Source organism: Bombina bombina, chromosome 7 (assembly GCF_027579735.1).
Source record: "Bombina bombina isolate aBomBom1 chromosome 7, aBomBom1.pri, whole genome shotgun sequence".
Classification (NCBI taxonomy): domain Eukaryota; kingdom Metazoa; phylum Chordata; class Amphibia; order Anura; family Bombinatoridae; genus Bombina; species Bombina bombina.
The window spans coordinates 502,766,394-502,780,528 of record NC_069505.1 but is presented as its reverse complement, the minus strand read 5'-3'; the positions used below and the strand labels follow the sequence as shown (position 1 = coordinate 502,780,528).

Sequence of the window (14,135 nt, the reverse complement as noted above, 5' to 3'; positions counted from 1 at the left end):
CAAACCCATCCATCTTAAATTTGTATCTAAACTATTATGGTGTTCCTGAAAATGTCGAGCACTAGTTTTAATATTCTCATTCAAAATATCTCTCCTATGCTCTTTGATTCTTTCATGTAATTTTCTATAGGTTTTTCCTATATAGAATCTGGGACAGGTACAAGTCACCATATATACTACTCTACTACTTCTGCATGTTATATATCCCTTTACTCTGAAACTTCTTCCTTCCAAATTAACAAGTCTATCCCCTTTAAGCATAAACTTACAGATAATGCATTGTCTGCATATAAAAGATCCATTCTCTTTTTTCTTTTTAGCTAACCAATTTTAATTTATTTTTTTATTTACAAAGTGGCTAGCCACAAGTTTATCTTTCAATGAGGGGGCTTTTTTTGCTGTTAATGATGGATATTCACCTACAATTTCTTTTACCTCTGAATCTAAGGTAAGGAGGTTCAAATGTTTTTTTTAAAAATAGCTCTTATGTCCTGCCATCTATCATTATAAACTGAAGTATATCTTACTATTGACTGTTTGCATTCTTTATCCTTGTATAATAAAGTTTCTCTACCTGATGCTTTGGCTCTTTTATAACCCTCCTTAATACATTTGATCGGGTAACCTCTCGCTATAAATCTTTTTGTTTGATCCACTGCATGAAATTTAAATCCTTCAACTGTGGAGCAGTTTCTACAATGCCTAAGAAACTGCCCCACAGGGATGGATTCAATTTGAGTTTTAGGATGATGGCTGCTAGCCAACAACAATGTATTTGCTGACATTGGTTTCCTATAGGATTCAGTGACAAGAATATTTCCCCTCTTCATAATCTTCAAATCAAGAAAGGTTAATTCACAATCACTATATTCATAAGTAAATTTTAAATTAAAAGAGTTATTATTAAGGCTTTGCATGAAGGAATGTAAATCTTCTACAGTACCATTCCATAGCAGGAGGACATCATCAATGTAGCGTGTCCAAAGATCAATCATTGGTTCATAATCTGCTGGTATATCTATAATGTTATTCGCCTCCCACATGCCTAGGTAAAGACAAGCATATGTGGGGGCACAGCAGGCCCCCATAGCTGTACCCATTGATTGTCTGTAAAAAAAATGTATCAAATAAAAAATAATTATGTTCTAACATGAAACTAAGTAGCTGAAGTACAAAATGGGTATGTTTTTCATATTGTTGTCCTCTTTGTGTTAAATAGTATTTACACGCTTCTATACCTTGACTGTGTGGGATGCATGAATATAAGGCTTCAACATCAATGGAAACCAAAATCGTGGCTGTAGTGACACTAATATTATCCAATTTTTTAAGGACATCTCTAGTATCTTTTACATAAGATGGTAAAGACAAAAGGTGTGTGTGTATACACCAGTCAATATATTTAACAACATTCTCACATAAGCCATTGATCCCTGCCACAATGGGTCTCCCAGGGGGTTGATGTTTATTTTTATGCAACTTAGGGATTGTATAAAAAGTGGGGATCACCGGTAACTAATTTTTCATATATCGGTATTCATTATTGTTAATTATACCTTCTTTAAATGCTTCTAACAGAATCTTGTCAAGTATAGTTTTATACTCAAACGTAGGGTCTTTCCTCAGTAATTCATTTTGTGTTTTAATGTTTAGTTGTCTTAAACATTCATGTACATAATCCTGTTTTTTCAGAATCACCACATTCCCACCCTTATCAGATGGCTTTATTATAATGCTATTATCAGTCATTAACTCATTTAATGCATCAACTTCCTCCCTATTTAAATTATTCTTTGAGCTGCAATTGATATCTAAATTCTTAACATCCTTATCTACCATTTTCACAAAGTTGGATACATTAGATAACATTGATAAAGATGGCATATAGTTTGATTTAGGTTTTAAATTGCTAAACCCAATAGACATAGATGCCTGACCTTGTGAATCATCATCACAATTTGCTTGTAACAGTGATTCAAGATCACTCAAAGTTTTTTTATCATGCATATCTAGTTTAGTAATATCAGGTTTATTCATATAAAGTTTCTTAAGAACAACTTTCCTTGCAAACATATGTACATCTTTAGTAACTGTAAATTTATCTAATTTATTGGTAGGACAGAATGTCAAGCCTTTCTTCAAAAGCTGGACATGTGGTTACTCCAAAACTTTATCAGATAAATTAACTATCTCTAATTCATCCTCAATTACTGATTCTGTTTTTCTGTATTCTGAGAGCTCTGTAGGGTGTACTTGTCTTTCCATTTGCCTTTTTTATGTTTACATCCACCTCTCATGGTTTTTCTTTTATCCCTTGGGGACCCCTGTCCAAAAAATTCCTCCTCCCTGTCGTCTCCCTCTATTGGACTGACTTTCTGAACCTGATTTATCAGATTCAGAAGATTCTGAAGTATATCTAGTAGCATATTCGTACACTTTATCCTCTTTATAATCTAATATATCTCTTGAGTATTTCCTTCTCTTTCTTGATTTGTTTTCCTCCTGAAGTTTCCTAGTCTCCATCAATATTTCATCCTTTAGTTTTTTATAATCTTGGTTGGTGGACCAACTATCTAATGCCAACTCTGATTCCTTCAATTTTTCATTTAAAATATCTAATTTTAACTGAGTTTCATTAATAATAAGTTTCATTAAGTTAAAGGAACATTCAGAGAGGCACTTGTCCCATTTTTGTTTGAAATTTTCAGTCAGGGGATTATTTAAATTGAGTCCTGTTTTTTTTTCTCAATCTAAGTCCTCGAGTTACCTTCTTTTTATCAATATATCTTTGTGTGACGTGGGATGCCAACCTTGGAAAATATCGGCCTGTTTTGTTGGAATAGGTGAATCTAAGTGGAACGTACACTCTATTTGATAGGGAGACGGAGGGGCAGCTCTGACCGCTGAATCGTCATGTGAATTGCACACTATGGTCTGGTGAGCTGTAGGCTGTTTAAGCCTTGATAAACCCAGTCTCTTGTTCATTAATTCATGGACGCTGTGCTAATAGACTGATTTCTTTCTGTCCACTTATGCACTTAGAATCTTTTGTGCTTTTTTGCCTGACTCTAACTTATAACCACTAATGCAATAACAAGTTTCTGCATAGGATCACTAATAAGAGACTGTGTGCTTAACATTCATCTTCACTTGACTATGGAACTGCTTTTCATATGTTGACACATTAGCACGCCGGGGACTGTGCATATGTTTTCAGGATATCAGTATCTAACTCTAATTAGAGTGTGGAATGGCTCTGTATACAACTTGCAATGTGATAATGCTGCAACTTATTACATATGATTATCACTGTGATGTATGATACCCAATATTGTGCACTTATGTTTTTGTCTCTATTTATAAGATATTAGCTATGTAAAACTGTGGTATAGTTCAGACCCATGGGTTAAAGTTATTAATATATCCTACTATATACCGGTATATTTAACTATACATGGCCCAATTTTTCCAAGTTTTTAGGATTGCTCACATTTATTGTATTTTTCTTTTTGGTTATTTGAACCTATAAGTATATGTTAGTTTACAGATTAGGACTGTTTAGATCCAATAAATACTTTCCTTGTTTCTGATCTGACCTGGTGGCTCCCTGTGAATTTTTTACACAACAATATAATTTTGGTAATTGTGGTTTATATTAGTCTGTGCTGGATTAACCCATCTAATTACTTTTCTTAATTAATTAATTCATATATATATATATATATACACACGTTGATTTGAGTAGCCGTGTTAGTCCAGAGATTTAGATATCAAAATAACAAGCAAATTGCATTGAGCAATGATACTTTTTTATTGGACTAACTATACATTTATAAGTTGACAAGCTTTCGGAAAAGAGTTCCTTCCTTTATCAAGTCTAAAGCAATACTGACCAATTCAAAGGAATTTACAGATTATATCTTAAAACACAGCATAGCTAAGAAGACAGAAAGTGGAGGGGGTGTCGTAAAAATCATGAGGGGGCTTAGGTAACAGGCAGACAGTGTCCAGTGTAGGAGAACAGACAGGGGAAATATATAGCTTTACATAGAGCATATACTGACATAAAGTTATATATCAACATTGAATCAATATCTATAAAGATGTGAAATTGTATATACAGGGGGAATACAAAAGTTAAAAAAAGACAAAAGTGTGGACATAGGCTTACCTGTGTACCTATGTATAAAGAATGTGGAATATACAATGTAATTGACTAAATGAAAGTACATTACAAAAATTTTTGATAATGTGTTAAGAATCCAGAGTCCACATTTAGTCCAGAATTAAACAGGTTGAAGTGCATTATCATTTTCATTTCAAAGGTTTTTCTTTCCATGGTGTTTTTGAAGTTGCCTCTGAGAATTTTGATTTTGAGGTTTTGGATGGAGTGGTCAGGTTGGGTGAAATGTTGACCAACAGGGGTGCAGTATTTTGTTTCACAGTGGTTTTTGATTGGGTGTCTGTGTAAGTTCATCCGAAGGTGCAGTTTTTGGCTTGTTTCTCCAATATAGCATCCCATTTTACATGCAGTGCAATGTATCATGTATACCACATTTACAGATATACATGAATATGCCCCGTTAATGTTATAAGATTTATTATTGTGATTTGCTGTGCTGCTTTCAATATACTATACTTGTGACAATGGAAGTGGAATCCGTGTACAGCAATATTCCACATAAAGATGGTATTGATGCCTGCTTAAACTTTCTTTCCTCCGACAGCCCTAACCAGACATATAGTGCTTCTACAGTCAGTAAACTGTTTCAGAATTTATACTTAGTCACAATGATTTCATCTTCAACCACTCCATCTACTTACAAACCATTGGAACAGCCATGGGCACCAAAATGGCACCACAGTACGCAAACCTCTTCATGGCTGACTTAGAACAGAGATTCCTAGCCACTCACCCTCACAAACCCTTCAAATACTTTCGCTACATAGATGATATTTTCATCATAAGGACAGAAGGATTAAAAAACCTTGAACATTTTCATAAATCATTTAATCTATTTCATGCATCAATCAAGCTTAAAATGAACTTTTCTAGAGACTGTGTCAGCTTCCTGGATGCAACAATATCCATCACAAATGGCAGACTGCACTCATCTGTATACAGGAAACCAACAGATAGATGCAGCTACCTCCACAGCTCCAGCTCCCACCCCAATCACATTAAAAAATCCATAATCTACAGTCAGGGTACAAGATACCACAGAATTTGCTCAGATACCAAGGGCCGTTACAAACACCTCATCACACTGTCCCAATCATTCAGAGAAAAAGGTTACAAAACAAGGATTATAAATAAAAAAATTAACTCTGCCTTCAATACTCCACGTGAACACTTACTACAATACATGGAGAAGAAAAACATATAACGTATCCCACTAGTAGTCAAATTACAACCCTGCTGTGGAAGGGATACGAAAAATCATAAAAGACTTACAGCCACTACTCTTAGAGGATCCCACACTCAAAAAAATCTTTCCAAAACCCCCAATCCTGGCATGCAGACAACCACCTAACCTAAAGCAGAAACTGGTACATAGGAAGCTACCCCTTGAGAAAAAGAACACTCAGAATGGAACCAAGTGCTGCTATAAAGCTCTCTGCAAACTGTGTCAACACATTTGTGAAAGCAGCACAGCAAATCACAATAATAAATCTTATAACATTAAAGGGGCATATTCATGTATATCTGCAAATGTGGTATACATAATACATTGCACTGCATGTGAAATGGGATGCTATATTGGAGAAACAAGCCAAAAACTTACACAGACACTCAATCAAAAACCACTGTGAAACAAAATACTGCACCCCTGTTGGTCAACATTTCACCCAACCTGACCACTCCATCCAAAACCTCAAAATCAAAATTCTCAGAGGCAACTTCAAAAACACCATGGAAAGAAAAACCTTTGAAATGAAAATGATAATGCACTTCAACCTGTTTAATTCTGGACTAAATGTGGACTCTGGATTCTTAACACATTATCACAAATTTTTGTAATGTACTTTCATTTAGTCAATTACATTGTATATTCCACATTCTTTATACATAGGTACACAGGTAAGCCTATGTCCACACTTTTGTCTTTTTTTAACTTTTGTATTCCCCCTGTATATACAATTTCACATCTTTATAGATATTGATTCAATGTTGATATATAACTTTATGTCAGTATATGCTCTATGTAAAGCTATATATTTCCCCTATCTGTTCTCCTACACTGGACACTGTCTGCCTGTTACCTAAGCCCCCCTCATGATTTTTACGACACCCCCTCCTCTCCCTGCACTTTCTGTCTTCTTAGCTATTCTGTGTTTTAAGATATAATCTGTAAATTCTATTGAATTGGTCAGTATTGCTTTAGACTTGATAAAGGAAGGAACTCTTCCGAAAGCTTGTCAACTTATAAATGTATAGTTAGTCCAATAAAAAAGTATCATTGCTCAATGCAATCCTCTTGTTATTTTGATATATATATATATATATATATATATATATATATATATATATATATAATACAAAAAGTAAAGTAGCGCTCTGAAGTATAGGATAATTGCTCTAAAAATACTGTGAGCAACAAAGTAGAAGCAAAAGAATTTGGTCCAGGCAATGGGTTATAAAAATAAAACAAACTTTATTCCACAAAGATAAAAAAGGACAAAACCAGGATGTCCTAAAATGAGCCAGCAGTGACTCTAACAATCAGGCAAGTGAGCTGATCCCCCATGCAGACATGTTTCGTGCACCAGGCGCACTTGTTCACTTCAGCAGTGAACAAGTGTGCCTGGCGCAGGAAACATGTCTGCATAGTTAGATTATGACATATAACCCCTCAAAAGTAGATTTTTATGTAGCATAAAAGCATGTTATGAAACATATATATATAAAATGTAGGGCTTTTCGAGACCTGGAGTAAATAACTATATATATATATATATATATATATATATATATATATATATATATATATATATATATATATATGTACGTGTGTGTGTATATATATATATATCTGTGTGTGTGTGTGTATATATATATATATATATATATATATATATAGATCTGTGTGTGTGTGTGTATGAAGTGTTTTATGATAAAGTTTCTTTAACATAGTATAGCACAAAATGAAATGAATAACTACATTTTTGGGTCCCGTTGGCTTAGAATTCAAGAGTAATACCCCATCAATTTTTCTGTGCACCCCTATAGAAATCTATTATTTGAGAGATTTAATGCACACACGCTTTTCAATATGATGTTGGCGCACACTAAAATATTGCTTGAACGATAAAAAATTTCTTGTAGCATGAGTGCAAACAACCACTATTGATTGCTCTTGAGTAATGTTAACACACAATAGAGCTAATATTTTTGAGCTTTACTAGTAATCTTCTAACCCTTAATAAATAAATTTGAGAAGCTGGGAGTAATACATGAGGTTATTGTATAAGACCCATGATCCTCCAAGAATTGTCCCTTATATATTACTGTGATGATAAAGAAGATCAGTTTCTTTAAAATTCTTTACAATTATAATTCAATACTTAATTTCTTTTAAGGACACTGATGTCTACGTGTTGCTCTGTACTGTTCATCGTGATCCGAGCCAATTCTCTACACCGTACAAATTCAACCCCAACCACTTCCTAGATGAGAATGGTGGATTCAAGAAGAATGATGCTATGATGGCTTTTTCTGCAGGTAATAACCTATAACAATAATTATCCTCTGTAGATTACTGAGCCTTATTTTTTTTTATAATTTATTTTATTTACCAAGATCGTCATAAAGATGCTAAAACTATTTTCTCTTTCTATAGGAAAGCGGAGATGTCCCGGAGAAGGACTAGCTATACTTGAACTGTTTCTTTTCCTAACCATTATCCTACAAAAATTTACCCTGACCTCAGAGAAAAAATTTACTGATGCCGATATTGCCCCAAAATTAAAAGGAATTTTTAATTACCCAATGTCTTTTAAACTCTTTTTTGTACCACGTTAATATTTTTCTTAAAAAGTATTTTACCATTTTTAGATTTTGTGACCAGGCACATTATTAATGTGTTATATTATGCTTGTTTACAATACTAAAATTTCTTTCCTATGACAAATATATATTGTATTGTATTATATTATGATATTGAGTCAACTATTATATTATGGAGCTTTTTAAACGGGTATGGAACTTTTTTTTTCTTTATTGATTCAGAAATTGCATACAATTTTAAACAATTTTTAAATTTACTTTTGTTATCAAATTTGCTTTATTCTCTTGGTGTAGTTGATGAAGGAGCAGCAATGTACTTCTGGGAGTTAATTAAACACATTAAGGGCTAGATTATGAGAGGAATGCTATTTAGTGCTCCCGCTCGCGCTTTAACATTGTTAGAAGTAACCATTTGCACACCTCAGGTTGCGCTTGTATTACAGTTGAAAGTAAAAAGTGAAAAACAAACGCGCGCAAAGAGTTGAACTTTGAATATTGCAACCGCTTTAACGTATTCTCCCATAGACCTCAATGAAGCTTGCAAACACCCATACTCGCACTCTAACCCGATTAGCGTTTATCCGAGTGCTAAACCCAACATAAAATATAAATATTTCTCATTCTAATGCTCTTCACATAGTAGAATATGTTTTATTTATTCTTAAATAAATATATATATATATATATATATATGATGATTTTTGGTAAAATAGATAAATAGATATCTATACCTATATATATATATATATATATATATATATATATATATATATATATATATATATATATATATATATATATATATATGTAAAGATATATACAGCTGAAATCAAAATTATTCAACCCCCATTGCAAAATCAGATTTATTGTCAAAATTTACAGGCTTTTAGCTGTTCGCAATGAACAAATCAAACAAAAGCAATTGAAATAGCTCAACACAATGAAGTGATTTCCCCAAATTCAACTGAAAATGTTTTTAATGAATTCTGCAATCAAATTTGTACTTTTATTAAACAACATCTTCCAATTTTACAAAATGATCCAGTTCTATGTGAAGTTATCAAGGGGGGTTGTAAATTTTTCTTGAGAAAGGCTAAAACGTTGGGAAATATTTTGTCTCCATCCATGCTTCCCAAAGTCCAACAGAGCACTTGGTTGAAACAAAAGAAAAGTTTATTTTAAATGTTGTGCTTCTAGATGTAAAACGTTCTTATATTATACAGGGTAAGAAGTTTAAATCACAAGCTTCAAATAAGGAATTTAGCGTTCGTTATTTTATTAATTGCAATACCACCCATGTAATATATTTACTAACTTGTATGGGTTGCAATACACAATATACAGGATGTACAAAAAGATGCCTTAGGGATAGATTTTTGGAGCATATCACAGCCATTGAGAATAAAAGTAAAAGTTCTATAATGGATATAAAATTGCTATTTATATATATTTTGATTCTAAGAAGAATCATAAAATGTGTGATGTTTTTCATCAAATATATCAAATTGTAAATGATTTTGAAAGAAATGTATGGTAATCAAATCTTATTTCTTTGAATTGGTTAAAAAAAATGTTCACAGATTAACTTTGTTTAGTTGTATAATGTATATGTTTTAAAAAGGGTTAAATGGGGTTAAAATTATCTAAAAAATGCATATACTGTTTGGCTAATTATATCTATATATTGAGGCCACGTTACCCTTAACAAAATATAATTGAACAAGTGCCCTAGCGGCATGAAACGCATCTGTGCTGTGGGGGTGTTGAATACCCTTTTATTCTTGATTTTATTGTGGCTTCCGATGGTGCCTTGTATGCTTTTACTTGCTAATAAAGGATTATACATTTTATTTCTGGAGTGCCAGGATCCTGCTTTCTACTCTAGGTTAAGCCTTTTGATGTATTCAGTTTGGCTAAAATATATTGTGGCAATCTTTTGGTGTAGGTAAGGAAGTAGACATTCATCTTTGCAATTTTAGCAAATGTATTACCTTTTTATTGTCTTAGGTTTCCTGGCCTGTTAATGTACATTTTAACAGCAGGAGGCTGTGCCATGCCAAATGTATTAACCCCTAAACCGCCGCTCCCGGACACCGCCGCCACCTACATTATACCTAGTAACCCCTATCCTGCCCCCCCTATACCGCCGCCCTCTATAATAAAGTTATTAACCCCTATCCTGCTGATCCCGGACCTCGCCGCAACTAAATAAATAGTTTAACCCCTAAATCGCCGCTCCCGGACCCCGCCGCAACCTATATTAAACTTATTAACCCCTAATCTGCCCCCCCTACACCGTCGCCACCTATAATAAATTTATTAACCCCTATCCTGCCCCCCACTACACCGCCGCTACTGTAATAAAATTATTAACCCCTAAACCTAAGTCTAACACTAACCCTAACACCCCCCTAACTTAAATATTAATTAAATAAATCTAAATAATATTTCTCTTATTAACTAAGTTAATCCTATTTAAAACTAAATACTTACCTTTAAAATAAACCCGAATATAGCTACAATATAAATAATAATTATATTGTAGCTATCTTAGGATTTATTTTTATTTTACAGGCAACTTTCAATTTATTTTAACTAGGTACAATAGCTATTAAATAGTTATTAACTATTTAATAGCTACCTAGTTAAAATAAAGAGAAATTAACCTGTAAAATAAAAACTAACCTAAGTTACAATTACACCTAACACTACTCTATACTTTAATAAATTATTTCTATTTAAAACTAAATACTTACCTGTAAAATAAACCCTAAGGCCTAGATTTGGAGTTTGGCGTTAGCCGTGAAAACCAGCATTAGAGGCTCCTAACGCTGGTTTTAGGCTAACTCCGGTATTTGGAGTCACTCAAAAAAGGGTCTAACGCTCACTTTTCAGCCGCGACTTTTCCATACCGCAGATCCCCTTACGTCAATTGCGTATCCTATCTTTTCAATGGGATTTTTCTAACTCCGGTATTTAGAGTCGTGTCTGAAGTGAGCGTTAGACATCTAACGACAAAACTCCAGCCGCAGGAAAAAAGTCAGTAGTTAAGAGCTTTCTGGGCTAACGCCGGTTCATAAAGCTCTTAACTACTGTACTCTAAAGTACACTAACACCCATAAACTATGTACCCCTAAACCAAGGTCCCCCCACATCGCCGCCACTCAATTAAATTTTTTTAACCCCTAATCTGCCGACCGCCACCTACGTTATACTTATGTACCCCTAATCTGCTGCCCCTAACACCGCCGACCCCTATATTATATTTATTAACCCCTAACCTGCCCCCCACAACGTCGCAGCCAGCTACCTACAATAATTAACCCCTAATCTGCCGACCACAAAGCGCCGCCACCTACGTTATACTTATGTACCCCTAATCTGCTGCCCCTAACACCGCCGACCCCTATATTATATTTATTAACCCCTAATCTGCCCCCTCAACGTCGCCTCCACCTGCCTACACTTATTAACCCCTAATCTGCCGAGCGGACCTGAGCGCTACTATAATAAAGTTATTAACCCCTAATCCGCCTCACTAACCCTATAATAAATAGTATTAACCCCTAATCTGCCCTCCCTAACATCGCCGACACCTAACTTCAATTATTAACCCCTAATCTGCCGACCGGAGCTCACCGCTATTCTAATAAATGTATTAACCCCTAAAGCTAAGTCTAACCCTAACACTAACACCCCCCTAAATTAAATATAATTTTAATCTAACGAAATTAATTAACTGTTATTAAATAAAATATTCCTATTTAAAGCTAAATACTTACCTGTAAAATAAATCCTAATATAGCTACAATATAAATAATAATCACATTGTAGCTATTTTAGGATTAATATTTATTTTACAGGCAACTTTGTAATTATTTTAACCAGGTACAATAGCTATTTAATAGTTAAGAACTATTTAATAGCTAAAATAGTTAAAATAATTACAAATTTACCTGTAAAATAAATCCTAACCTAAGTTACAATTAAACCTACCACTACACTATCAATAAATTAATTAAATAAAATACCTATAATTATCTACAATTAAACCTAACACTACACTATCAATAAATAAATTAAATACAATACCTACAAATAACTACAATGAAATAAACTATCTAAAGTACAAAAAATAAAAAAATATTTACAAACATAAGAAAAATATTACAACAATTTTAAACTAATTACACCTACTCTAAGCCCCCTAATAAAATAACAAAGCCCCCCAAAATAAAAAAAATGCCCTACCCTATTCTAAATTACTAAAGTTCAAAGCTCTTTTACCTTACCAGCCCTGAACAGGGCCCTTTGCGGGGCATGCCCCAAGAAGTTCAGCTCTTTTGCCTGTAAAAAAAAACATACAATACCCCCCCCCCCCAACATTACAACCCACCACCCACATACCCCTAATCTAACCCAAACCCCCCTTAAATAAACCTAACACTAAGCCCCTGAAGATCTTCCTACCTTATCTTCACCATACCAGGTTCACCGATCAATCCAGAAGAGCTCCTCCGATGTCCTGATCCAAGCCCAAGCGGGGGGCTGAAGAGGTCCATGATCCGGCTGATCCAATCAGCCAATCGGATTGAACTTGATTCTGATTGGCTGATTCCATCAGCCAATCAGAATATTCCTACCTTAATTCTGATTGGCTGATAGAATCCTAACAGCCAATCGGAATTCGAGGGACGCCATCTTGGATGACGTCATTTAAAGGAACCGTCATTCGTCGTTCAGTCGTCGGCCAGGATGGATGTTCCGCGTCGGAGGTCTTCAGGATCCTGCCGCTCCGCTCCGGATGGATGACCATAGAAGATCCCGCTTGGATGAAGACTTTAATCGGATGGAAGACCTCTTCTGCCCCGCTTGGATGAAGACTTCAGCCGGATCATGGACCTCTTCAGCTCCCGCTTGGATGATGACTTCAGCCGGATCATGGACCTCTTCAGCCCCCCGCTTGGGTTTGGATCAGGACATCGGAGGAGCTCTTCTGGACCGATCGGTGAACCTGGCAGGGTGAAGACAAGGTAGGAAGATCTTCAGGGGCTTAGTGTTAGGTTTATTTAAGGGGGGTTTGGGTTAGATTAGGGGTATGTGGGTGGTGGGTTGTAATGTTGGGGGGGGGTATTGTATGTTTTTTTTTACAGGAAAAAGAGCTGAACTTTTTGGGGCATGCCCCGCAAAGGGCCCTGTTCAGGGCTGGTAAGGTAAAAGAGCTTTGAACTTTAGTAATTTAGAATAGGGTAGGGCATTTTTTATTTTGGGGGTCTTTGTTATTTTATTAGGGGGCTTAGAGTAGGTGTAATTAGTTTAAAATTGTTGTAATATTTTTCTTATGTTTGTAAATATTTTTTTATTTTTAGTAACTTAGTTCTTTTTTATTTTTTGTACTTTAGTTAGTTTATTTAAATGTATTTATTTGTAGGTATTGTATTTAATTAATGTATTGATAGTGTAGTGTTAGGTTTAATTGTAGGTAATTGTAGGTATTTTATTTAATTAATTTAATGATAGTATAGTGTTAGGTTTAATTGTAACTTAGGTTAGGATTTATTTTACAGGTAATTTTGTAATTATTTTAACTAGGTAACTATTAAATAGTTCTTAACTATTTAATAGCTATTGTACCTGGTTAAAATAATTACAAAGTTGCCTGTAAAATAAATATTAATCCTAAAATAGCTACAATATAATTATAATTTATATTGTAGCTATATTAGGATTTATTTTACAGGTAAGTATTTAGCTTTAAATAGGAATAATTTATTTAATAAGAGTTAATTTATTTCGTTAGAATAAAATTATATTTAACTTAGGGGGGTGTTAGTGTTAGGGTTAGACTTAGCTTTAGGGGTTAATACATTTATTAGAATAGCGGTGAGCTCTGGTCGGCAGATTAGGGGTTAATGTTTGAAGTTAGGTGTCGGCGATGTTAGGGAGGGCAGATTAGGGGTTAATACTATTTATTATAGGGTTAGTGAGGCGGATTAGGGGTTAATAACTTTATAATAATAGCGGTGCTGTCCGGTCGGCAGATTAGGGGTTAATAAGTGTAGGCAGGTGGAGGCGACGTTGTGGGGGGCAGATTAGGGGTTAATAAATATAATATAGGGGTCGGCGG

General features: G+C 34.4%; 1 protein-coding gene across 1 annotated transcript in view; it reads left to right on the top strand.

Annotated features, from left to right (window-relative positions):
• LOC128636036 (cytochrome P450 2G1-like) overlaps positions 1–8,023 on the top strand; it is a 228,392-nt gene extending 220,369 nt beyond the window's left edge. The window contains exons 8-9 of the mRNA XM_053689110.1: positions 7,582–7,723; positions 7,842–8,023. Coding sequence (XP_053545085.1) covers positions 7,582–7,723; positions 7,842–8,023 — 324 coding nt within the window. The remainder of the gene's footprint in view (positions 1–7,581; positions 7,724–7,841) is intronic.
• The last annotated feature ends 6,112 nt before the right edge of the window (positions 8,024–14,135 follow it).